The following is a 27,749-nucleotide window of genomic DNA, read 5'->3' as shown; positions in this document are numbered from 1 at the left end:
TGCTGTCTGCTGTCTACTGCCAACTGACTGCGTGTTGTCTGTGTCATTTGGCCGCCCTGTTTCTGTTGCTGACTGGTTGAGTAATATTTCATTGTCCTACAATGGATCATGAAAAATGCTGCTTAAACCTGTCACTGAATCCCATTTAATTAATTCACATCTTGTTAGCTTCCTCTGTTGTAATGTCACTGATTGTTGAAGTTCTTTGTTTCTCTCTCCATTAAATAAAGGCAAATCAATCAGCTTTTCTAAATGCATAGAACAGAGCATACTGTATTATTGCAATGACACAATCATTATCAAGATCCATGTAAAATGTTGTTATCTGACAAGACTTGGAATTTTTACATCTGCTGCTGATTGATGTCAGCAAACTCCGATTAATTGCAGTGAAACGTAATCCATCATTCCTATACAGGGGAGCACAGTCCAGACTTTCAGTACATGGGGCTGGACTGCCTACCAAAATCTCAGTACATGAGGGCATACTTAACGGTCTCCAATATATGTAGCCCTCACTGCCTGAGATATCCAAGATTTCTCTCTATCAAAATGTCTATCTGTGCATATATCAATAATTCAAACATATCACTCAACTTGTAATGTGCAGCAATAGGTGAAAAACACAATAATAAATCAAACATAAAAAATCAGAGGAGGTCATTTGACTGAACAATAAGAGCATGGTCAATCTTCTACTTCAGCTGTACTGCTGTGCTTTATCTCCACCATCCTTAATTCCTCTTAGAATGCAAAAAAAAAGTCAGTCTTAATCTCAAACATAATCAGACATGAGACAATGGGCTATAGAATTCTGAAATTTTGTCAGAAGGGGAAAGAAGGCACAGTATGATTCGATGTGAAAGAGAATTTAAAAGTTTTGAATGAGGTTTCATGAAAGGGACTGTTTTGAAATATAGTGAGGGTTTTAGTAGATATTTAGAGCTTTAATTTGTTTCCTTTCAACATGTCTGATATCAGCCCATGGTAGATACTGGGTGAGTAGGAATGGAGGATACAAGTGTCAATGGTGGTGGTAGGGTTGGCATCACTTAGCGTGAAGTTAGCATGAGAGGAAGGCAGGGGGTTGTGGAGGGGTAAGGTAGAGACATGAGCTGGCCTGGTAGTATGGATGTGGCATGGAGAAGTAGGTGGATGGTGATGGAATGAGACAGGTGTGGACCAGAGGACGTAAAATATAAACAAACAAGTGGGACAAAGTCCTGGAGAACTGAGGTGGGCATTTTACCCAGCACTTGGCCACTCCTGTGCCTACCTGTGAACTGCCTCGAGGGAGCAGCTCTATCCTGAACCTGCCAACCATCCCCACCCTCTGAAAGCAAAGATCCAAAAATTCCAGGGCCTTCCAAACAAAGTGGGTATAGCGAGGCAGAAAAGTTCCCAGCTTCAGCTGTGCACGTTGGTAGTGAAAATCCAGGCTGGGGTAATCACTTGGGAAAAACATGAATATGGGCTCCACCAATAGCAGAAATGTCCTCTGGTCTACTCTCAATCAAATTACAGGACTCTCCTCCTAGAGCAACATGGATTTGGCAGAAAGCTTCTCTGTTGAATTCTGACTCAGGCCAGGCTTAGTTTACTTGGTGATGCATGACATTTAAAGTGTTGTGCTGCAGAAGTGTGTAAGTGTGTCTTTGTGTGCACTATCTGGAAATTGTTGTGTCAGATTTCAGACTTTGCAATATATACAGCCATTTTAGACTCTACTCAGGACAACTGTTTACAAAGCAACAGCATCACAGAGATGAGGATAAGACCTCTATTGTTTTTGGCACTGATGAGTGAATGCAGCAGGCAGGCAAAGAGAACGAAATATATATGTTATCCTGCAGCTTCATTTCCCTGGAGTACAATGACTCATCTTTCTTACAATTAATACAAAAAGTACATAACTCCACTTGTTTACTTTGTGTTTCCATAACTTTGTACTTCAATAAATGCAAGAATGCAATAAGATCATGTTGTGGTTTCCATAATTCAATCTCTACTGCTAACAAATTGGTCGTTTGTCCTTTTTGGAAGTACCCCGGTTGCATCTGCTGTTAATGATCTTTTTGAAAAGTATAAGAACTTGAGGTGACCTGACAGGATGGTGCAGGGAGGATGTTTCCCTTTGCAGGAGAGATTAGAACCAAGGGATACTGTTTAAAGATAAGGCTTCTCCCATTTAGGATAGAGATTAGGCCTTTTTCTTTCCCAGAGGGTAGCTGGTCTGTAGAATTCTCTTTGCCAGAGAGCAATTGGAAAACTGAATATTCTCATGGTTTGAGTTAGATAGTTTTCTGCATTCTGGTTGTTGATTCCCAGACATTTGAAATAATCACAGTATAGGTCTGGACAGTTCAGAGCTAGTTATTTAATTATGACTTTCCATACTGCCTGTTTCAGCTAGTTTTGTATTACACTAAAGGCTGAATCTCTCTTTTCTTTTGAATGATTTTCTCTTTTTCTAATATTCAGAAGTGCTTTTAAACAGAACTGAATTGAACATTTCTTTTCCCATCACCAAATCACTCGTGGTATTTTTTCATCTACGTTTTCCAATTGATTGATTTATGTGCAAAGCTCATTAATGGCAATGCAACGAAAGGTGGGGGAAGGTTAGAGGGGCCATGAAATGTCCTTGGCAAACGGGATTAATGAAAATCCCAAGGTGTTTTATACATATATAGGAGCAAGAAGGTAGCAAGGAAAAGGGTAGGTCCATTCAAGGGCGGAGGAGAGAAATTATGTATGAAGCCCGAGGAAGTGGTTGAGGTCTTCAAGGAATACTTTTGTATTGGTATTCACCAAGGAGAACATGGTCGGTCTGCAGAGGGGTATATTGATATTCCAGGGCTTGTCAATTTTTTAATAAAAGTTGGTGGTGTTGGGTATTTTGAAAAGCATTAAGTTAGGTAGGTCCCCAGGACCTGATGGGATCCATCCCAGAATGCTGAGGGAAGTAACAGAGGAAATTGCTGGAGACTTCTGTGAAATCTTTGTATCCTCTTTAGTCACAGGAGAGAACCCAGAGGATCGGAGAAAAGCCAATGTTGTTCCTTTGTTTAAGAAGGGCAACAGGGATAATGGGAAATTAGGATCTGGCTTATGTCAGAGGTAGGGAAATTATTGGAGAAGATTCTTAGGGACCGTATTTTACTCACATTTGGGAAGATATGCCCAAGGTGCTGACCTCCTGTCCAAGTTACACGGGTCTGGTGGTAGAGCTTCTCAGAATCACAGAAGTGTCACTGACCAGAAGGAAGCAATTCAGCACATTGTGCTTACACTGGCTTACTAAATTAACATTGTTACCAATCTCCTGGTTTACCTCCATGCACTTGAAGGTATTCAGAAGGGAAGAATATGCCTTTTCTGACCTGGAATACAGCCTCTCATGAAGCATCATTAAAGAACGTTGAGCGATGTTTTGAAGAGTTTGGGACCTCTCTGGCGAGGGTGGGAGCTTTAAGCACTGTCTGTTTTGGAGTTGCTGGCTTTGCAGTGAGTGAAGGTACATCTAGGTAGCCTTTCCACTATGTGTCTGGACCTTTTGACCCAGCTATTGAAGAACCTTGGCCTGCCATCAACACATGATCCGCTATTTATGTTGCCATGGAACTCAATTGCGTGTGGAATAAGCTGAGGAGAAGATGATTATGTGATAGAATGCAATGTTGTCTAAGTCAGTTGTGCCACATTTTAAATTCCAAAATGGAAAATGGTTGCTATGGAGCTGAAAGAAAAGTCAGAGAAACAAAAACAGCCACAATCATAAGCCTTGTCCTTGAGACACATTCGACATTTATACCTCAAAACACTGAGAATTAAAGCCTAATATGATTCTGTCCTCTCTTGATGGACACGTTTAGTTTCAGAAATGCTACTACCAATACTTAGGAGCTCTGCTCCGTTTGTCTCTTCCTGGCTATAAGCAACTTATTATCTCTGCAGCTGAGGGCAACCCACTCAGCACAGACTCCAGTTTAAGCTTGGTCCTTCATGGTTTTTATATCTCTGTTCACCACCAGACATTGTATTTATTCAGTGAACAGTAAAGGGAGTCTTCAATGGGAGTACAGTGGAATTGAACCTAATGAGGATTTAAAATGATGAAAATTCGAATTACTCCACTTAGTTCCACTTGGATTGGCAGTCGGTTCAGGGTGACTCCACAGAAAAGCATTATAATTCAGAACCTTGATATATTACACAGCGGGAAAGAGGCATTTGCTCAGCTTTTTGAAGCTTTCACTATAACAAGTTACTTTTCAGATCACACTGCAAGTACAGAATGTAAAAAATAGTTTCATGTCAATTGACATTAAGGTTTTTCAGATCAAATCTGCTCCATCAGATGTCTAACCTCTCGCCACTATGTACTAGTTCATATATTTTGATACAAATCTAATATATTTATAATTTTCAAAGCTATACTGATATAAATCCATTACCAAGAATCATAACACAATATTTACTAGAATTTAGGAACTATTTAATGTAATTCAGTTTGGAAACAAGCAACGACATTTACAGCTATTAATAACTGAGAAGTTATGAAACATAATCTACTTTCTTGGGAATTGTAAAACACAAAAGGTTTTGGGTTGAGAGAAAAACAATTTTTATAGTGAAACATTCACTGATAGCCCTTTCATTATCCTATAAAAGAATCCAATGGCATTTCTGCAGCTCATATATATCCTTACCTGAAGGAAACTCTTTAGAAGGGAAATAATTAAATTGTTTATCCAAAGAGAGAGCTCAGGAAACAGGATTTATATTGAATTATTGGTTGTCATTAACGTAATTGACAATAATATAATTAAGATGTAATAATTTACTATTATAAATTCCTGAAATATTGAATTCATGACTTGTGTTAGAAAGTGATGTGAGAAATGAGTTTCATAACTTGGAGCCACATTCTTTAATCATGGCCAGTCGGTAGTCAGTAGTTGAAATGATTAGGGTGGCGTTAAGTGGTTGATATTGCAATGGTCTTCATTGTTGAAAAGTAATTTCTGCCATTCCACTGAAGAGATAGAGATAGAAATAAACAAGTGCAACAAAAATTTATATTCAAAGCTCTGTACAAATGGAGTAAAATGTCTCAAAGCTCTTTGGTGGAGATGAGGGCAGAGATTGGAGTAGTTTGGGAAGGGCTGATTAAGTGATGTAATTGGGGTAAACAGCCTAATCACTCTCCCATTTGTGACTGACAGTTCTGTCAAAATAACTTTAGTCTTATGTAAACGTAAAGACATAGAAAATAGGGCAGGAATAGGCCATTCAGTCTTTTGAAGCTGCTTGACTATTCAATATGATCATGGCTGTTCATCCAACTCAGTACTGTGCTCCTGTTTTCTCCCCCTACCTTTTGATCCCTTTATTGCAAAGAACTATATCTAACTCTTCTTGAAAATATTCAATGTTTTGGCCTCAACTGCTTTCTATGGCAAAAATTTCTACAGGCTTACCACTCCCTATGTGAAGAAATTTCTCTTCATCACAGTGCTGAATGGATTACCTTATATCCTTAGAATGTGACCCCTGGTTCAGGTCTCCCCAGGTCATCAGGATCATCCCTCCCGAATTTAGTCTATCTATCCATATTAGAATTGTATTGGTTTCCATGAGATTAGTCCTCATTCTTCTCAGATCCTGTAAATAAATATAGTCCAGACATCAGTCCTGCCTCCTAGGAATCAGTCTGGAAAACCGTTGTTGCACCCTTTCCAAAGCCAGAGCATCCTTCCTTGGTTAAGGAGACCAAGACTGCACACAATACTCCGGGTATGGTGTCACCAAGGCCCTGTAGCAAGACATCCATGCTCCTGTACTCAAATCCTCTCGCTGCAAAGGTCAACATACTACTTGTTGCATTTTGCATGCTTACTTTTCAGTGGGTGCTGTACAAGGACACTCGGGTCTTGTTGGTCATCCCCCTTTCCCAATCTATCACAATTCAGAAGATAATATTCCTTCCAAAGTGGATAAATTCATACCTATCCTCATTCTGTTTCACGTGCCATGCATTTTTGCCCTCACTCAACCTGTCCAAATAACAGTGAAGCATCTCTGTTTCCTCCTCCACAGTTCATCATCCCATGCAGCTTTGTGTCATCTGCAAATCTGGAGATAATACATTTAGTTCTTTCATCTAAATCATTATTAAATATTGTAAATAACTTGGGCCCAACTACTGATCCCTCTGGAACCCTACTAGTCACTGACTGCCACTTGGAAATTAGTTCATTTATTCCTACCAGCTAGTTCTTTATCCATGTTAGTACACTATTCCCAATCCCAATCCCAATCCCATGCACTTTAATTCTACATGCTAATCTCTGATGTGGGATCTTGTTGAAAGCTTTTTGAAAGTCCAAGTAAACCACATCCACTGGCTCTCCCTTATCAACTCTACTAGTTACAACCTTGTGAAATTCTAGTAGATTTGTCAAACATGATATCCCTTTCATAAATGCTTGCTGACTGCCCAATCTTGATACGTTTTGAAGTGCTCCGCTGTTAGATTTTTTATAATGAACTCTAACATTTTCTTTATTACTGATGTCAGGCTAACCAGTCTATACTTCCCTGCTTTCTTCCTACCCGCTCTTTTTTTGAAATAATGAGGTTACATTTAGTTATCGTCCAAGTTGTAGGAACTGTTTCAGTGTCTCTAAAATCTTTAAAGATGACAGCCAAATCATCCATTACTTCTAGTGTCATTTCCTTAAGTCCTCTGGGATGTAGATTATCAGACCCTGGGGATTTATCAGTTTTTAAACTCTTCAACTTCTGCAACCACATTTACCTACTAATGTTAATTTCCTTTAGTTTCTCCCTTTCACTAGACCAGTATTCCCCAACACTTTTGGAGTGTTACTTGTGCCCTCCTTTTGTGAAGACAGAACCAAAGTACATATTTAATTGGTCTGCTATCTCTTCATTCCCCATTATAACTTGGCTCTGTTTCCAATTTGTAGGGGACCTACAATTGTCTTCACTAATTATTTCTTCACATACACACATGGAAGCATTTACAATCAGTTTGTATGTCCCCTACAAGCTTACTCTCATATTATATTTTTGTCCTCCTTTGAAATCTATCTGCTCCCAATCTTCAGGTCTGCTGCTTTTTTTTGAGCGAATTTGTATGCCCCTTTTTGGATTTAATATGATTCCAAATTCTTCTTGTTAGCCACGGACGGACCACCTATCCTGTTTATTTTTTCCACCAGACAGCAATGAACAATTGTTGCATTTCCACGCTCACTCCTTAAATATTTGCCATTGCCATTCCATCTTCATCCCTTTAACATTCCTCTATTTATCATAGCCAGATTGCACCTCATACTATCATAGTTTCTTTTGCTTAGATTAATGACTCTAGTCTCCTCGTCATATAATCAACTACGTCACCCATTCCAAAGGACCTTGCGCAGAAAGATTGCCAATTATTCCCTTTGGATTATACATTACGCAGTCTAGGATGGATGTTCTCTAGTTGGTTTCTCAACATATTGATCCAGAAAACCATCTTATACCCACTCCAGCAATTTCTATTCTATATATTTTACTCTTCTTGATAGTATAATGTAGGGTATGTAGGGTAGTTTGATCTTAGTAGGATAATAGGTTGGCACAACATCGTGGGCCGAAGGGCCTGTACTATGCTGTACTGTTCTATGTCCTATAGCATCGTTACTGACTTTCATTTGCCTAATCTATGTGCAGATTAAAATTACCCATAATAACACCTGTACCTTATGTTGCTTGCACCTCTAATTTTCTGTTTAATGCCATTCCCAACATCTACTGGACAGTTTAGAGTTCTGTATACAATCCCCACTATCATTTCCTGTCCCTTAGCATTTCATTCACTATTGTGCCAATGTCTCTTTTTAACCAGCCATGCTACCCATCTCCTTTTCATCTGAGTCTGTTCTTCCAAAAACTGAATCCTCCAGAGTATTCAGTCCCTAATCACTTTGCAGAGATCTCTACTTCCTCTGAGCAGCAACATCATTTCATTGAGGTTTACAAATGGAGAATATAGTCTTGAAAATCTGTAAACCTAGTATGCAACTGCTGCAATGGCAGCCCCTAAATTAGCAGTTACATTTTTGGTGCCACAGAATTCCTAGAGTCAGAGGGCACTTTATAAAATGGATGGCTGGTGCTGTCGGGACTTTCTTTTAGTCCAGAAGTTGTTGTGATGCATACCTGTTGAAGTTGAGTGTCAACTGAAGAAACAGGAATCCAGTGAGAATGGGCCCTGCTGTAAAGAGGGATTACTTTCTTTACAGCAATTAAATCACATTATGACTGCTTAGTTCATGGAAACTGACCTTTCGTAATTGGGTGGGATTCCAGTTCTGCCAACATTAGACTATTACTGTCCAAGTTCCCATAGGCACCAGGGCTGGGATTGTTCGGCGTGCAGCTGGACTGCAGCATTCCAGCAGAGCTCCTGCTACCCTCTGTAGTCAGATTTGAAAAGGGGAGACAAAACAGCCACTTCTCATTCCCCATAATTTAAATACAATGTCAGCAACTCCCACCCAGGAAGGTGTTCCCTGGGCCTATGATGTGACTACATCACTTTCCTATGTAAAAGGGGATTGAACTTCACAAGTAACTGCTAATGAAAATTTCTAGGACATTACGGTTTGCTTACATATTATGATATCATCCAAATTCTTGCTATAGTTTTAAGAGGATCAATTCTATTTTTTAGTATATTTTGAAAACTCCTCAATTCTGACCTAACCATCAATATTTTCCTTTTCATTGGTTCTGCTTCAATTTTTTCTTAACCTTTGCGTCTTCAGGATTCTATACTTTTTTTCAGAACGAAGTCTGAGAGCATTCCATTGTACATGAATCTGGCTGTCCTCTGTTTATTATAATACAATCAATATTGATATGAGAATCCTAAATGTTACTTCTGCAGCCACAAACATTTCCTTAAGTGCTTCTCAGTTTTCTGCCATAAATCTCCACAGTAACTTATTGTATTTCAATTAATCATTTCTAAAGCTCATTTTACAATCTTTGCAAGTCTTTTATGTATCATTTTTATGTTTGGTCACTTTTGCTTATTCCTAGAACATAAGGAATCATAGAAGGAGTAGCCTATTCAGCTCTTCTAGCCCACTCCACCATTCAATGAAATTATAGCTAATCTACCTCAACACTATTTCCTTCACCATCTCAGTATCCCTTGATGTCTCTAACACGGGACAAGGAATATAAAATGAAATTGTCTGTTTTGGCAGGAAGAACTAAAAAGAAGCATAGTATCTAAATGGTGAGAGATTGCGGAGTTCTAGGTGCAGAGAGAGCTTTAGGAGTCCTCGTACATGAATTGAAAAAGATTAGTATGCAGCTACAGCAAGTAGTTAGGAAAGGTAATAGAATGTTCTTGTTTCTTTAAGGGAATTAAATACAAAAGTAGGGAGGTTTTACATGGTATTGGTGAGACTATATCTGGAGGTCTGTGTACTGTATTGATTTCCTTATTTAAGGCAGAATATAAATACATTGGAAGCAGTTCAGAGAAGGTTTACTAGATTAATACCTGAAATATGTGAGCTGTCTTATGACAAAATTCTGGACAGGGTAGATTTGTATCTATTAAACTTTAGAAGAGTAAGGATTGTCTCGATTTGAAACAGACAAGATCCTGAGGGCTTCTGAAAGGGTGATAGAATGTTTCATCTTTTGGGTGAATCTACCACTAGTGGTCACTGTTTTAAAAATAAGGGGTTACCCATTCAAGATAGAAGGGACACATTTATTTCTTAAAGGGTCATGAGTTTCTCTTTCTCAAAAGGCAGTGTGAGCAGAGTCTTTGAATATCTTTGAAGGAAGAGATGAATTCTGGATGAGAGAGAAGGCTGCAAGGTGAGTGAAGTAATAGCCTATGGCACAGTGGTACAGGAAGATATTCAGGTGGGTATAGTAAGAAGGAAAATAGTGGTAGTAGGGTATAGTATAATGAGGGGGATTGAGGCTGTTCTCTGCAGCAAAGGTCATGAGTCCTGGTGGATCGGTGCCACAGTTTGGGATGTCTACTCTGGGCTAGAGAAGAAATTGCAGTGGGAAGAGGCGGATCGAGTGGTGGCAGTGACATGGGTAGAAGTAGGAAAGAAGTTCTATTGAGGCACTATGAGAAGTTAGGCACTAAATTAGAAGGCAGAACCTAAAATGTAATCTCTGGATTATTACTTGAGGCAAATGCCAATTGGAAGAGGATGAAAAATGGTCGTGGAGTGAATGTGTGGCTCAAAAAACTGCTGTGGGAAAAGTGAGTTCTATTTCATGGGGCATGGCATTAGTACTGTGGAAAGTGGGATCTGTACCATTTGGGACTGTCTACATTTGAACATAACCAGGACTGTTGGCTTTGCAAGCTGCAGAGAAAGTGATGTAGAGAGAGTTTTAAGCTAAACAAGGAGGGGTAAAGGATAGAGCTTGGGTAAATGTAACAAAGCAAGGAATAGAGTCAAAGAAGGAGAGTAAAATACAATTAAAAGCAAAGTATTGCGGTGACTGGAGATCTGAAATAAAAACAGTGCTGGAGAAATTCAGCAGGTCTTCTCTTGATTTTGATATTGTGTGGATGAATCAAATTGGTTGACGACTAACATCTGTGATGCTGGTGACATCAGATTCAGGCCCTGCTAGATGATGATATGAGCCTTGGATTGTTTAAAATCAATACAAAATCTTCACAGGGGCCCTTTGAAGTCTTAGACACGAAGGCAGAACTAATGTGGGCTAGCTCAAATGCCTGAAGCTCGAAGATTGAAGAATGTATTCCGCATTGAGCTGTAATTTGGCAAATGTTTTTGTAGTCATCACTTCAAAAGATGGAAGGATTGATTAAAAACCAATCTAAGAGAGTGCGGCCACTCAGCTGACACAGGGAACACTGTGCCTGAGATGGGAAGAAGTGTCAAAATGTGGTTTATGATTACACAACAAACATGAAGCATGTCATATTCACTTCAAAATAAAAACAAAATTACTTAACTCAACCTGACATCTGATGGGGCCTGTGTGCGGCAAAACAAAATTGACCTTTAAAGTCATACGAGAATGCACAACTTGTATTAAATTGGAAATGAATCACAGCCTGTGACATTGTTAACAATGATGACAAACTATCAGTTCTACATCACTTCTAATTATCACTCTATTTTTCCATTCAATTTCTAATTACTTAACATTCCTCAAGTATAAGTACCTTTTTTAACAGGCCTGCAAAAATATTTTCTGTTGTAGATACCCAAACCTATTTGTGAGATTCAAATAATCAAATATTATCTTTTCTCAAAGAAATGTACCGCAGATATTAGAAACTGAAATAATACATTAGGCGTAGTTCTTTATTATCTTTAACCTTTCTTTATCTCTGCTGTTTTGACCAAGGGACAACAATTATTTTGGGACATAATATCCTCTCTTACTTTGATGCCTCTCCACCTACGTTGTCGGGTTACTCATAGCCAATTAGAATCACATCAGGGCATATTTTCTGAGCTTCTTTTCCAGGGCCTGACATTTTTTCAATAGCATTGAAACGTATCTTTAAAAAGTCACTATTTATTTAAATGCATTCCAATTTTCTACGTATTACTTTTACATGAAGTGGACCTGAAATCAGGTTTTTTGACCTTTTGCTCTTAATTTAACATTGCTGTCCAGCAAAATAGATTCTTGTCTTGTGATAGTTCCTTTGAACTGGGCTTCAAACAGAAGTCCTACAAAATTGAGGTGCACAGCTTTATTAGCTTTGTTACAACATTGACCTTCTTTTTCAAAAAGAAACTGGTCTGCAAATATTTTAAAATGCATTTAAAGCATAATCATCTCTGACAAAATGTCATTTTGATTAAAGGGCTATAAAATACCTCTGTTGAACTTTCAGTAACGAGAAACAATGATTATTGGAACACAGGAACAGTTCCTTTCGATGAAAATTTCAAACTTGGCTAACTGTACAAAAATCTGAACTCCTTTCCTAGTCATTTGATTCTCCTTCCCTCAAATGATGCCAATAAGACATTTGCAAATAGTACTGATGGACAGTAAGTGAAGCTTTTACACACTTGCGCCTTAAGTATGGAATTTCGTGCAACAAGCAAACATTGGGTATCTAGCTACAAAGAGTAGCATCCCCTATATTTGAGGGTGGCAAGGCTGCAGAATGTTTGCTGGGTGGTGAACGTCAACGTCTGTCACAAAGAGTGACTCAGCAGCACTATTGTGTATTGAACTGGTTGAGCTCTAAAAGGGCAGTGCTTTTGAGACCCCCACCACCCTCTAGTTGAAAGATTTTTTTCCTCAAATCCACTCTGTACCTCCTGCCTTTCACCTTTAAAATTATGCCCCCTTGTTATTGAGCCTGTAACTAAGGAGAAAAGCTGCTTTCTATCCACCGTGTTTATGCCCCTCATTATCACATACAACTCTATCCGGTGCCCCCCCTTAACATTCTCTGCTCCAAAGAATATGACCCGAGCTTATGCAGCCTTTCTTCATAGCTAAAGAGCACCGTTGCAGGCAGCATCTTGTATCCTTTTTCAGTGTAATCACATCCTTCCCATGGAGTAGTGACCAGAACTGCACACAATAGTCCTGCAGTGGCCTAATCAAAAATTTTTTGTACAGTTCTCTGCTCTAATAATCTGTGCCTTGATTGATTTAAAAGCAAATGTCCTCCATGCCTTCTTAACTCCCTCAAGATCCCTCTGAGCTTTCTACCATTCATTGAATAACCCCTTGTCTTGTTCCTGCTTCTAAAGTGCATCACCTCATGCTCATCAGGTTTAAATTCTATCTGCCTAACCGATCACTTCGTCTATATCTTCCCATTACCCAAGACCTTCTTCTTCACTGTCAAACACCCAGCCAATCTACGTATTATCCACAAACCTGCTTATCATTGCTCCCCACACCCTGCAAACCCCAACATTCCTATCTCCTCATTTATGTCCATCACAAATAATAAGGGACCTGGCACCAATTTCTATGGAATGCCACTGGACCCTGGCCTCCAGGGACACAAACAGCCATGTGCCACCACCCTCTGTCTCCAATCCCTAAGCCAAGTTTGGATCCAACTTGCTTCCTAATCCCTAGTGCTTTTTCATTCTTTATCAGTCTCCCATGTGGGACCATGGCAAATGCCTTGCTGAAATCCTTGCTAAATCACATTAACTGCAGAACCCTCGTCTACACCCTTGGTCACTCCTTCAAAATTCAACCAGATTTGTTAGTCATGACTACCCTTTTTAACAAAGTCCTGCAGATTATCCCTAATCAAACCTTGCTTCTTTAAATGGAGATTAATTCTCTCCTTCAGAATTTTTTCCAATAACTTCTCTACCACTGATATGAGACTCACTGGTCTGTAATTCCCTGGTTTACCTGTACTGCCCTCTCGAAAATTGAAACCACATTTGCTGTCCTCCAGCCCTTTGGCCAGAGAGGAATTTAAAGTTTAGGTCAGGGCACTTCTGATTTCCTCTCTCATCTCCCACAGCAGTGTGGAATGCAACTGTGAAATGAGTTAGTGGCTGACTCAATAGACAGTCTAGTTTGTAGCTGAGATTGAATCCGTATGATCTGTTGCCTCCAGGATGCAAGGATTCAGGACATAACAGAATGGCTGGATAAACTTTTATAAAGGGAGGGTGAAAAACCAGAGATTGTGGTTCATAGGGGGACCAACAACATAGGGATGGACAGCATGGAGAGTTTGCATGATCAATTTCAGCAGTATGGGAGTAGGTTGAAAGGTGGGACATTCAGGGTAGGGAGTGCAGAAGCACTATCTGTGCCACAAGCTGCACCATTTAGGCAAAGGCAGATCAGGGGGGTAAATCTGTGACTTGAGGGATGGTGTAGAAGGGAGAGGTTCAGACTTTTAGGACATTGGGATCGTTGTTGGGAAAGTTATTCACACGAGCTGGGCAGAAATGGAACTAATCTCCTGGCTGAGAGAGTGAATACTATATTGGGGGTGAATTTAAATTTGTAAAGCGTGGGAGGAGTGGGGAGTGGGGGTAAATGTGTCTATTTGATCTAGTTTTGGAAATGACAGTGAGGGCAGAAGATGGGGAAATGGGGGGAAAAGGAAGTGAGGGAAAGCTTGAGTGTTGACAATAAACAAAAAAATGGTTGCCTTCCAATGGACAAGAAAGAGATAAGGGCACAGTTAAATTCTATATATGTAAATACATGGAGCATAGTGAATAAAATTAGGCAACTGGAAGCAGAAATTTCTTGAGGGTCATACGATATAATAGCATTGACAGAAACATAGCCCAATATGGAACAGGGCTGGATACTTAACATCCCAAGTTATAAGGCTTTCAGTAGAAACAGGTTGGGTAAAAAGGAAGGTGGGGTATCAGTCTTGGTCAAAGATTGTATCATTGCCCTTGAATGAGATGCAGTTCCTGAATTAGAATCTTTCTGGTTGCAGGTGAAAAACAGGAAGGGAGAGGAAGAAGACAGCATTTGTAGGCAGATTATGGAAATCTGCAGGACAAGTAAGGTTGTGAAAGTTGGTGATTTGAATTGCCCTAGGGTAGACTGGGAGAAGGTAGAATGTGGGGTACAGAAGGGGAAAAATTCCTGTAATGGTGTGAGGGAGCTGTGCTGAATCTGGTCCTAGGAAATGAGACAAGCCATGTGGGGAATGTCAGAGTGGAGGAAGTGTTTGGCAAATAGTGATCACAATATAATATATGTTATTAAGTTTGAAAAGATAAATATCAGTCAATGATTAAGATCCCAGACTGGAAAAGAGCAGATTTTAGGTGTTTAAACATTGAACTGGAGCATGTTGAATGGAAATCCATTTTGGTGGATAAAACAATGGCTGAAAAATGGGAAACTTTCTGAAGAGTGATGAATAGGATCTGAAAATAAATAAATACAGGGTATTCAAAGCTAGAGAACCCTGGATTACTAAAGAAATTGATGAGAAAAAAAAAGGAAGAAAAATGAGGCATGTAATGCATACCAGAATAATATCAGTAGCAATCAAGAAAAATCTCAAATGCAGGAGAGAGGCTAAGGCTGGAATATGGAACACTAAGAGGAAGCATCAGCAAAGGATGGCAGGCTGTGCTAAAATAAATAAAAAACATTCTTCAAGCTTAGTAATAATAAAAGCTTTGTGAAGGATACAATGGGACCTGCAAGGAACAAGCAGGGCAAGCTGCTCACTGAGGCAAAGGGTTATGACAGAGGTACTAAATGAATACTTTGCTTCTGTCTTTATGAAATTAGAAGATGATGGTAATGGCCCAGTTGAAAACGTGGATGTTGAGCAACTGAGCAGTACAGTGATAAGAGGTGCTAAAAATGCTGGCAACACTCCAGGTAGAGAAGTCGCCTGGCTTGGATGGGATGTATTCTAGGTTGCTGTTAGCAGAAATGTTCCAGGCCCTCTGAACACAGAATTAGTCCTGGGGGACTGGAGGAATGCAAATGTGGCACTGTTGTTTAAGAAAGGGGCAAAGGAGAACCAAGGAAACCACCAATCTGACAGCTAGACATCAATACAGGGGTAACTGAGGGAAGGAATAATATGGGATAAAGTAAGTATATGCTTTGAGAAAAATAAGCTAACACTAGACAATCAATGTGGTTTTGTCAAAGGCAGGTCATTTCAAAGAACTCCATTAAATTTGTCAGACAAGGTGACACAGGCAATGGATGAGGGTAGTGCTGTGGATGTTGTATATTTGGACTTTCAGAAAGCTTTTAATAAAGTGCCAGGTTGGTTAACAAATTAGAAATGTTTGGGATTGATGGTTCTTTGGCAGCATGGATTAGAAGTTGGCTGAAAGAGAGGAAACAGAATAGGTATAGATGGGCATTTGTCAGACTGCAGACAAGCTGGAAAGTGGTGTTTCCCAGGGATTGGTGTTGGGACACTTGCTTTTTCTGATTTATTTTAATGAATTGGAGATGGATGTTGAGGGCACAATTTCTAAATTTGCAGATAATACTAAGCTAGGGAGAATAGTCAATTGTGAGGGTGGTGCTGAGTGACCTCAGAGGTACATTGATAAGTTGGCCAAATGGACAGACACTTGGCTGGTGAATTTCAATGCACAGAAATGTGAGATAATTCATTTTGGTAGAAGAAACATGGAGAGACAATACTGGCACAACTTTGACAAGGGTAGAGTAGCAGAGGACCTCTGGGCTAAGTACACAATTCTCTGAAGGTGGCCAAGCAAGTTTAAACAGTTGTTAACTTAGGTTTATAATTAGGGGCATAGAGTTAAAAAACAAGGAAGTGATGCTACACCTCTACAAATCATTGGTCAGAGCACATTCGGAGAATTGTGTTAAGTTCTGGGCAACTTATTTAAGGAAGGATGTTAAAACCGTGGATAAAGTGCAAAGGAGATTTACTAGAATGATACCAGGAATAAGGGAATTTAGATACAAGGAAAAACTAGAGAAATTGGGCTTATTCTCCTTGGAGCAGAGAAGATTAAGAGGAGACTTTATTGAGGTGTTCAATATTTGTGAACAATTTTCATGTGGTAAAGAAGAATATTCTGTTTCCACAAGTCTTTATGTCAGTGACTAGGGGTCACAATTTCAAGACTGTCAGCAAGAGAACTAGGAGTGAGATGAGGGGAACTTTCACTAAGAGTTGTTAAGATTTGAATTCAGAGCTCTATGGAGATAGAGCTGAAGATTTGGACCACCTGGGTAGCTCTTCTGGGAGCGGTTTAGATTCAATGGGTTGAATGGTCTTCTTCTGTACTGTAAAATTCTATGTCGCATCTTCACATTAAGGAGACACTCTGCATTGTGTGTCTCCATCAAGCGGCTAAATGGGATACATCTCAAGCAGATCTAACAACTCAGCTGGGCACTCATGAGGATATCAATAGTGCCAAGATTCAGTGATGGTGGAGCCATTGAACCCCAAGGGTTGATGGTTGGATTCTTTCATGTAGAAGGTAGTCAGTAAGACATTGTTTGGAACTTGTCATTTCAAATCCCCAAACTCTGCCATCTAGAAGTTGTTATCAAAGAAGTCTTGAAGTGTTGCATGAAACTTGTACCCTAGATTTAAATACATAAATGTTACATGGAAACATCTTAGATGAAATCCCAGATGTACATAATACATAATACCAGGCTGGTACGCACCACTCCATGCAAATCACCGCTACCTGTGTATGTGGGTGCAAAGTTGTAAAACTTCTTTTAGCTCTAATATGTTTTCCTAAATTCTACTGTAATTGTAATGAAATCATCAGAAAGTAGTGTGCAGTGTTGTTAGTATTTTCACTAGATCCCTGGGATGAAAAATGTTGTCCAAATGATGAGATCCTGAACAAATGGGTCTATATTCTCTGCAGTTCAGATGAATGAGATGTGATCTCATTGAAAACACACAAGATTCTGAAGGGTATTGACAGCACAGATACAGGTCGTTTCTGAGGCTAGGGAATCTAGAACACAAGGTTATAGTTTCAAATCAAGGAACCAATCACTTAGCGTTGAAATGAGGAGAAATTTGTTCACTCAAGAGGTTAAGTGTCTTTGAAATCCTTGACCTGAGGGTTCTGGATGATGTATTGCTGAGTGTATTTAAGGTTGCAATAGACAGATCCTTGCCTTCATGGAATTGGGAGAAGCGGGCAAGAAAATTGTTACCTGAAAGGAGTATTCAAACCTTTTTACCCAGGTATTCTTCCCTCGTGTGACAGACATAAGACAAGGAGTCAATTCAGATGTCAATCAAATTATCATGGTATCCCTACAGTGTGGCCATTCTGCCCATCGAGTCCAAACTCCAACACTCTGAAGAACATCCCACCCAGACCCCAACCCCTGTAACCCTGAATTTCCTATAGCTAACCCACCTAGCCTGTACATTAAGGGCAATTCAGCATGGCCAATCCACCTAACCTTTGCATCTTTGGACTGTGGGAGGAAACCAGAGTACTCGGCGTAGTGGGTGACTGTAACTTCCCTAATCTTGACTGGGACTTCCCTTAGAGCAAGAGGTTTAGACGGGGCAGAATTTAAATACATTCAAGAGGAGGAAAGAACTCAAGCAGGGAATTAAGAGGGCAAGGAGGCATCATGAAATGACCATATCAAGTAAGGTCAAAGAGAATCCCAAGGCATTCTATATATACATTAAAAAAAAAATGATCATTAGGGAGAAGATAGGACCACTGAAGGATAAAGGAGGGAACTTGTGCTTGGAGGCAGATGATGTGGGTGAGATCCTAAATAAGGACTTTGTGTCAGTATTCACCCAGGAGAAGGACATGCAGGATAGTGAGATTAGTGTGGAGCATGCAAATATGCTAGGGCATTTTGAGATCAAGACAGAAGTGGTATTGGGTCTCTTGAAGAGCTTTAAGATGGATAAGTCCCCAGGACCCAATGGTATCTACCCTAGGCTATTGAGAGAGGCAAGAGACGAAATTGCTGGGTCATGATCAAGATCTTTGTATCCTTAGTAGCCACTGAAAAGGACCCAAAGGACTGGAGAGTAGCTAATGTTGTTTTTCAGTTCAAGAAAGGAAATAAGAATAGTCCAGGAAACGATAGACTGGTGAGTCTCGTAGAGGTGGTTGGGAAGCTATTGGAGAGAATTCTTAGGGACAGGATTTACACACATTTGGAAAAGCATGGCCTAATTAGGGACAGTCAGCATGGCTTTGTGCAGGGCAGGTCATTTCTTACTGGACAAACAGGAGGCTGGAAGAACACAGCAGGCCAGGCAGCATCTGGAGGAAAGGACGGACATGTCAGAGAGGAAGTGGCGGGGAGGGGAAGGGAGTTGAAATGGGCGGTGACCAGGCGGTTAGGCTGGCCATTACGGGCCAGGCGAAACTCAGCGAAATGGTCACCCAGTCTACTTTTGGTCTTACCGATGTAGAAAAGACCACATTGGGAGCACCGGATACAATAGACTAAGTTGGAAGAGATGCAGGTGAAACTCTGCCTCACCTGAAAGGACTGTTTAGGGCCCTGGATGGCGGTGAGGGAGGGGGTGTGTGGGCAGGTATTGCATCTTTTACAGTTACAGGGAAAGGTACTAGGCAGGTTGGAGTGGTTGGTGGGGAGTGAGGCGTAAGCGAAGGACTTACTAACTTGATTGAATTTTTCAAGGAGGTGATGAAAGTGATCGATGAGGGTAGAGCAGTGGATGGTGTCTATGTGGATTTTAGTAAGGCTTTTGACAAGGTCCCTCATGGTAGGCTCATCCAGAAGATTAAGATGCATGGGACCCACGGTGACTTGGCTGCTTGGATTCAGAATCGGCATGCCCATGGAAGGCAGAGGGTAGAGGTGGAAAGATGTTTCTCTGGCTGGAGGTCCGTGACTAGTGGTGTTCCGCAGGGATCCATGCTGTTTGTAATATATAAAAATGGCTTGGATGAAAATGTAGATGGATGGATTAGTAAGTTTGCAGATGATGCAAAGACTGGTGGAGTTGTGGATAGTGTAGAAGGTTGTCAAAGGATACAGTGGGATGTAGATCAGTTGCAGATATGGGCAGAGAAATGGCAGATTGAGTTTAATCCAGGTAGGTGTGAGGTGCTGCACTTTGGGAGATCAAATGTTAAGGAAAAGTATACAATTAATGGAGGACCCTGAACAGCATTGATGTACAGAGGGATCTTGTGGTTCAAGTCCATAGTTCCATGAAAGTGACCACACAAGTAGATAAGGTGGTAAAGAAGGCGTATGGCTTGCTTGCCTTTATTGGTTGGGGAATTGAGTACAAGAGTCAGGATGTCATGTTGCAGCTTTATGAGACTTTGGTTAGGCCACACTTAGTACTGCGTTCAGTTCTGGTTGCCACATTACAGAAAAGATGTAGAGACTTTGAAGAGGGTACAGAAGAGGTTTTACCAGCATGCTGCTTGGATTAGAGGATATGACCTATAAAGAGAGTCTAGAAAGACTTGGATTGTTTTCTCTGGAGCTCCAGAGGCTGAGGCGAGACTTAATAGAAGTCTATAAAATTGAGATGCATAGATAAGGTTGACGATCAGAATCTTTTTCCCAGAGTTGAAATGTCTACAATTAAGGGGCATGCATTTAAGGTGAGAAGGGTCAAAGTTCAAAGGAGATGGGCGAGGCAATTTTTTTTTTTAAATACAGAAAGCGGTAGGAGTCTAGAACACACTGCCAGGGGTAGTGGTGGAGGCGGATATGATGGGGTGTTTAAGAGATTTTTAGATAAGCACATGAATATGCAAGGAATGGAGGGATATGGACCAAGGATTGGCACAAGGGATTAGTTTAATTTGGCGTCATGTTCAGCACAACATCGTGGACCAAAGGGCCTGTTCTTGTGCTATACTGTTGTATGTTCTAAATGGTGATCTCGAGAGCTCACTCCTGTAAAATCCTTTGTGCTGGTAACTTTTATCCCAAGGTGTGCTCATTTGCCAGAAACGTTGCTGCAATTTAAAAAAAATTAACCTATTTTTCTAATCAACCTATTACACCCCTCTGGGCTTCCTGATCCAGCGGTAGGAACACTACCACTGCATCACAAGAGAACCCCAGAAAGATTTCTGGCACTCAATCAATGAATTGACCAGACCTGATCACAACGTTCGATCCTAGCCAATAAACATTACTGGCAACCAACTCCCGAATGTTCATATCCAGTCGTAAACAGTCACATACTCTACTCTGTATAAGGTAATAGTGGTGCCAGTATGTCTAGCAGATGACCAATGACACCTCTCTTATTTGGGCAACAAAGGAATCTGCAGCTCACAGCTTACAGGACAGGTCACAAAATATCCCGGCTGCAGTTTTAACTTAGATCAGAGTTTAAACCAGCTTGACCAAAGTTTCCAGCATTCTTGATGGTAGCTCTTAACCAGTCTCACAGCATTTCTTCTGCTGGCCAGCTGACCTCAAAATGAAGTTGAAGCTTAAGATTAGCCATGGCAATGTTGAATGGTGCAGCAGGTTCGTAAAGAGAGTTGGTGTATTCATGCTCCTTCCTCTTATGTTATGTTTCCAGCTCTGGGTCATTTTTATTCTGAACTAAAAAGAGGATAAGGATGACATCTACTTGCCCAGAAAGTGGTGAGTAGCCTATTATACCAGTCACATTGCCTATTAAGGCCACACAGAACAAGTAGTCTGGGATTTTCCTGTCTACTTCTGAGCATGCTATTGGCTCTGAGACATGGCCCAAGATCGAACAATCTTCCAGCAGCTCAGTGGGATGGGGAGGATGTGCACGCAAATGCTCCAATCCACCTGGGAACATCACCACCTCTCACATTTCTCATAGCCATCAAACCATAGCTGCAGCCTCTGTGGGGTTGCCCCTCCATAATGAGGATCTCGCAGTTGTAGCTGCCTTAATTAAAGACAATATATTACCCTCTCCTCAGAGAGTTACTTCATCTAAAGGAACCCTCCTTTTTGCATGATTCAATCAGCAATTCCCGACTTGGACTGTTTGGCTTGTCATTGCTAGAGGGTCTCCACTGGCCCTCCAGCCTTGAGGGCCTGCTTACTATATTCAATTGGACAGTGAGCGCACTCCCTGGCCAAAAGTTAGCCATCCCAATAGAAATCTTGTCAGGTATTTCATATCACTGACAGAGGGTCAGGATGTAGATATTTACCTGACTTTGGACTCCCAGGCCCAAACAAAATTTCTCCCGATCAACTAATTTTTCTCTCTGATTTTTCAGCATTTTGGTTTTATTTCAGATTTCCCAAAATCTGCCATACTTTGCTTTTGTTATGGCGCATATTAGGATGTGTCTGAATTAAAAAGAAATAATCCAGTCCAAGGGATCAATTAATATTGCCAACTTTGTATGCCCACAGCTGAGCTGAACAAGTAAAACCTGGCAACCCTATTCCGTATTTAAGTTACGGTTTTTTTAAAATATCATTAGTTTTGTCATTTTTCATCCAATTGGCCTAAGAATTTAGTTGCCAACCTTGTGATTTCCTTCAATGAAATTTTATCTTTTGTTCTGAAAAAATAATTTTTTCCACCCTCAAATCATGATGTTCACTTTGTGGGTAGAGTCAAAATTAAAATCTTAATTCTTCAGCCTTGGAAATGTCAAACCATGTTAAGCCATTCTATTACAAGATGTTTTTATACAACTGGCCCAACGTTTCAAACATAGCTATAGGATTCACTGCAACAAGGCTGACATTCCTACACTGTGACACCGTTGGAAAAAAATGTGCAACTCTGTTCAGGTTTGCATAAATATTTTATTGTACTTTAAGTTTTCAGATTATAATCTTTCAAGAAATGACATTTGAATAGTTCATTTGAGAGATACTTTATATAGCCCGCAGTACAAGATTTGGATATCAGTGCACAGTCCAGGCTCAGTTGGGAACATTCTGATATAAATCTTCCATAAAATATAACCCACTTGTCAGTAGTTTTCCTTTCCCAAAATACAGTAGAAATCTGTCTTAGGCCACAGAATACTGCATCATATTGCATCCTACTAGTCTTTAGTTACTGGTGGTACAATTGGTAAAAACCTACTTGCACATTTAACATAATACAGGGCAAAAATGTAAGCCTTTCAAGAGTATCGAACATCATCCTCATGGGTATAAATTATATGTGCAAGTCCTTTTTAAAAAAAAAAGTTAATGCATTTACAATAATTATATCAAATACAGCACACAAACCAATACTAAGGCAGGAGATATGCATAGCGCAGTGTGCCAACAATATTTTAATAATTTTTAACAGAACCTGCTCAGCAGGTTTTTATTTGTATCAAAAATGACTTTTTACCAGTGCAAAATTGTTGCTGATATTCCTGGATGTTAACCATTGAAAGCATGAATTTCTTCATTTTTAAATCCTAACTGTTTGCAGAAACTGTAGGGGAAATAAAACGTAGTAACAATTAATGTTGTGAATATTCTAGTACTTGGAATAATCAAAATATCACAAGCTGGCAATAGCTCTCTAGCATCTCTGTTGAAAGCATTGGGAGAATGGAACACTGCTCTATTCATAAAACATTGGTTTAGCATTGAGGTCTCTATCTCTGGACAACACTATGTATTATATCTCTATTATGATGTTCCCCATAATAATATTGAATAACTAACAGAGTACAAACAGAAGAGACCAGGTTATTGATGTTATTAGAATTTGACAGATGCCATATTTATCATTTCTGAGTTTAAAAGGAATAAGAATTCCAAGCAACTCATTCTCTCTGAAAATCTTCTTGTGTCTAACACCAGACATAGAGGTAAACCACTGATAAAATTGAAAAGGCTTAAGTATGGATATAATATTCCATTACAAAGAAGATAAGGTATAAATTATTTAGGACAGGAATAAAGCGTTTTAAACAAAATGAGAAACACTCGTGCTGACCTCCAAACACAGGCCTCCTCCACCGCTTGTTTCTAACGCTACCCTCAACCTCATTCTTAATTTATCTGGTGCCATTAACCGTGCGGTTGCCTCGGCTGCTCCCACTGATGCTGTCGACGTCACTTCTGCTTCCACCAAACACACCCACTCCTCAGACAGTCTTTATCCCTACTCCCAGCTCCAGCCCTGCTGGGTATTCACCATACCCCTCCCTACCCAGACGTCCCTCTCACCGAGGATGAATGGTCAGTCCTCAGCAAAGGCCTCACATTCATTCCCCTGTGCCCACACGTCAACGAATTCCATACACGTCTACCGATCCTTTCTCCTGCCTCCAACAAACTCCATCCTCCTGGACACTAACCCACAGCCTCCTACCATCCCTCAACCCCTTTATCTCCAACTGTTGTCATGACATCGATCGCCTTGATCTCTCCACCCCTCTCACTCACTCCGACCTCTCCCCATCGGAATGTGCAACCCTCCGCTCCAATCCTAACCTCACCGTCAAACCCGCAGATAAGGGGGGTGGGGGGGAAGGGTGTGGTAGTGGCATGGCGCACTGACCTCAACATCGTGGAGGCCAGGCGCCAACTCTCCCACACCACCTCCTACCGCCCCTCTATTATGACACCACCCTTGATCACCAAATAATCATCTCTCAGACTATTCATAACTTCATCACCTCAGGAGACCTCTCACCCACAGCCTCCAACCCCATTATTCCCCAATGTCGCACTGCTCTTTTCAACCTCCTTCCCAAAATCCAAAAACCTGACTTCCCCAGTCGACCCACTGTCTCTGCCCGCTCCTGCCCCACTGAACTCATCTCCATTTACCTTGACTCTGTCATTTTCACCCGGTCCAGGAACTCCCCACCTATGTTCAGGACACTACCCATGCCCTCCACCTCTTTCAAGACTTCCAATTCCCTGGCCCCTAAAACTTCATCTTCACCATGGACATCCAGTCCCTATACATTTGTGTCCCCCATGTGGATGGCCTAAATGCTATCTGCTTCTTCCTCTCCCACAGGCCCAACCGGTCCCCATCCACCAACACCCTCATCCGCCTAACGGAACTTGTCCCACCTTGAACAACTTCTTCCTTAACTCCTCCACTTCCTACAAACTAAGGGGGTGGCTATTGGCACCCATATGGGTCCGAGTTATGCCTGTCTCTTTGTAGGATATGTGGAACAGTCCCTCTGCATCTGTTACACCGGCACCATCCCTCACCTCTTCCTCCACTGTATTGATGACAGTATCAGCACTGCCTCCTGTTCCCATGAGGAGCTTGAACAGTTCATCAACTTTACTAACACCTTCCACCCCAACCTCAAATTCACTTGGACCATCTCCGTTACCTCCCTCCCCTTCCTGGACCTGTCCGTCTCTATCTCTGGTAACCATCTCAACACCGACATTATTTCAAACCCACCGATTCCCACTGCTACCTGGACTACATCTCCCCTTACCCATCCTCCTGCAAGAATGTGATCCCTTACTCCCAATTCCTCCACCTTGCCATATCTGCTCCCAAGATGGAGCGTTCCACTCCTGGACATCCCAGATGGCCTCCTTTTTCAAGCACTACAACATCCCTCCCCTCCGGTGATTTAAAAAATGCTCTCAACCGCATATCTTGAATTTCCCGTACTTCTGCCCTCAAACCCCCTCCCCCAACAAAAATAATGACAGAGTCACCTAGTCCTCACATATCACCCCACCAACCTCTGCATCCAGCGTATCATCCTCTGCTACTTCTGCCGCCTACAATCCGACCTCACCACCAAAGAGATATTTCTCTCACCAACCCTTTCTGCCTTTCGTAGGGACCGTTCACTCCGGAACTCCCTCGTCTGCTCCACACTTCCCACTAACCCCACCAGCCCCGCCCCCTTTCCCTGCAATGGCAGGAGGTGCTACACCTGCCCCTACATCTCCCCTCTCACCTTCAAACTTTCCAAATCTGACGGGTTCACCTGTACATCCTCCAACCTGGCCAACTGTATCCGTTGCTCCCGACATGGCCTCCTCTACATCGGTGAGACCAAGTGCAGACTCGGTGACCAATTCATGGAGTATCTACACTCTGTATGCTATTCTCAACAACACCTTCCAGTCGCTGACCATTTCAACTTCCCCTCCCACTCCCTGGGTGACATGTCCATCCTGGGCGTCCTCCAGTGTCACAATGACACCACATGCAAACTGGAGGAGCGACGCCACATGCAGACTGGAGGAGCAACACCTCATATTCCACCTCGGGAGCCTACAGCCCGATGGCCTAAACATGGAATTCACAAGCTTTAAAATCTCCCTGCCCCCGGCCTCATCCCACGTCCAACCCTCCCTCTCATTCCCGCTTCCTTGACCTGACACAACCTGTCCATCTTCTTCCCCACCTATCCGCCCAATGACCAATCCCTACGAGCCCCTACCTGCATCCACCTATCACCATCTCACCTACCTTTCTCCAGCTCTATCCATCCTCCTATTTATTTCCCAGCTCCGTTGCCCCTTCCCATTTCTCAAGAAGGGTCCCGAGATGAAACGTCGACTTTCCTGTTCCTGCAATGCTGCCTGGCCTGCTGTGTTTCTCCAGCTCCACACTGTGTTCACTCTGACTCCAGCATCAGCAGTTCTTGCTATCGCTGAGAAACACTGCTTATGTGACCTTGGAGAGATGTGAACAGTAGCTAATCTGACCAGGATCTGAATGAGGCTGCAGGCTCTGTTTTAGATATACATATGAACCTTTGAACAAGGAGCAGAAGAATCCATTTGACCCCCCCGATGCTGCACTGCCATTCAACAAAATCATGGCAGACTGAAGTGTAACTACAATTCCACATTTCCATTTATCCTTGATAACCTGTCACCCCCTTGATTGTCAAGGATGTAACCATTTCTACTCTTAAAAAAACAGCTAAGGACTATGCTTCCACCATCTTTTCAGTAAGAGAGAGAACTCCAAAGACTTGTGATGCATTATGAGAAAGAAAATTACCTTATCTTTGTTTTAAATGGGCAACCCCTTATTTTTAAACAGTGACCACTTTTCAGATTCTTCAATGAGGAAACATCCTCATCTATCCTGCCAAGATAACTTAGGATTTTATATACTTCAATCAGATCAGCTCTTACTCTTCCAAACTCCAGCAGACACAAACCTAGTCTGTCCAAACTTTCCTCACAAGAGAAACTGCCCATTTCCAGGTATTAGTTTGGTACACCTTCTCTGAACTGCTAATCATAGGACTGACCTCGGATTCTGGAAGTTGCTATTGTGCACAGACCTCAGAAGTCCATGCAGAAGGGAAAAAAAAAGAATTAACAGGAATACTGCTTGTCACTACTCTTTAATTTACCACATCTTGCCAAATTTGATTCCTTGCTCCCACTAGTTAGCATAAAATCCTCTCTACTTCACCAATTATATGAGTCCCAAGAATATGGGCCCCAACACAGTTCAGACATAGACTGTCCTGATGGTAGAGATCACACTTTCCCCAGTATTGGTGCCAGAGGTCCTCAAATCAGAACCTAATTCTCTCATACTGGTCCTGGAGGTTATCATTGACCAGAAACTGAACTGGAGTAGCCATATAGATACTGTGGCTACAAGAACCGGTCAGAGGCTGGGAATTCTGCATTACTCACTTCCCTACTCCCTAAACTCTACTCAACACTTCCAAGCAATAACTACGTTTGCACATATTGGAGTGGTTAGAACAACTGTCAAGCTTGACACATTCTGATTGATCAGCATTCCATCTGACAACTTAAAAGAATCACTCCCTCTACCATCAAAGATTAGCAGCAGCAGTTAGTACATCATATACAAGGAATGCTGCAGTAACTCAATGTTTCTATGATATCACTTCCCTAATCCACAACCCCTACCACCAAGAGGGACAAGGGAAGCAAAGGCAAAGAAACAGGAACACCACCATCTGCAAGTTCCCTTCCAAGCCGTGCAATATACTGATTTGAAATACAGCACCATTCTTTCACTGCTGCTGGGTCAAAATCCCTGACCCCACTTTTTTTTTTAAACGGATGGCGCCTGCACGTGGTGACATTTTGCGAGCTGTCTGCAGCAGATCTTATTCTTACATATCTTCTAATTGTTCTGCTCTGCTAAACCTCAATTCTAAGTCTATCAGAATTGCTGACAATGTTGTTTTGAATCTACTTTCAGGTTTAAAGACTCTACGACCAACGAGGCTCGACTATCGACGAAGGTTGAACTGCAAGCCCAGGGGAATTAAGAGCTTACTGACTTCCTGCAATTTCGACCTTCT

The 27,749-nt window shown here is 41.3% G+C and overlaps 1 protein-coding gene across 5 annotated transcripts in view; it reads right to left on the bottom strand.

The window, feature by feature from the left end:
* Positions 1 to 22,279: 22,279 nt before the first annotated feature.
* Positions 22,280 to 27,749, bottom strand: part of LOC109921721 (cytochrome b5 reductase 4) — a 92,031-nt gene continuing 86,561 nt past the window's right edge. For all 5 annotated transcript variants that reach the window (XM_048596968.1, XM_020521765.2, XM_048596969.1 and 2 more), the window contains exon 16: positions 22,280 to 22,930. In XM_048596968.1, coding sequence (XP_048452925.1) covers positions 22,876 to 22,930 — 55 coding nt within the window. In that variant the 3' untranslated portion in view covers positions 22,280 to 22,875. The remainder of the gene's footprint in view (positions 22,931 to 27,749) is intronic.

The sequence above is a fragment of the Rhincodon typus genome, chromosome 5 (assembly GCF_021869965.1).
Source record: "Rhincodon typus isolate 14 chromosome 5, sRhiTyp1.1, whole genome shotgun sequence".
NCBI classification, from domain to species: domain Eukaryota; kingdom Metazoa; phylum Chordata; class Chondrichthyes; order Orectolobiformes; family Rhincodontidae; genus Rhincodon; species Rhincodon typus.
The sequence above is the reverse complement of the archived record's forward strand: the minus strand, read 5'-3'. Positions and strand labels throughout refer to the sequence as shown.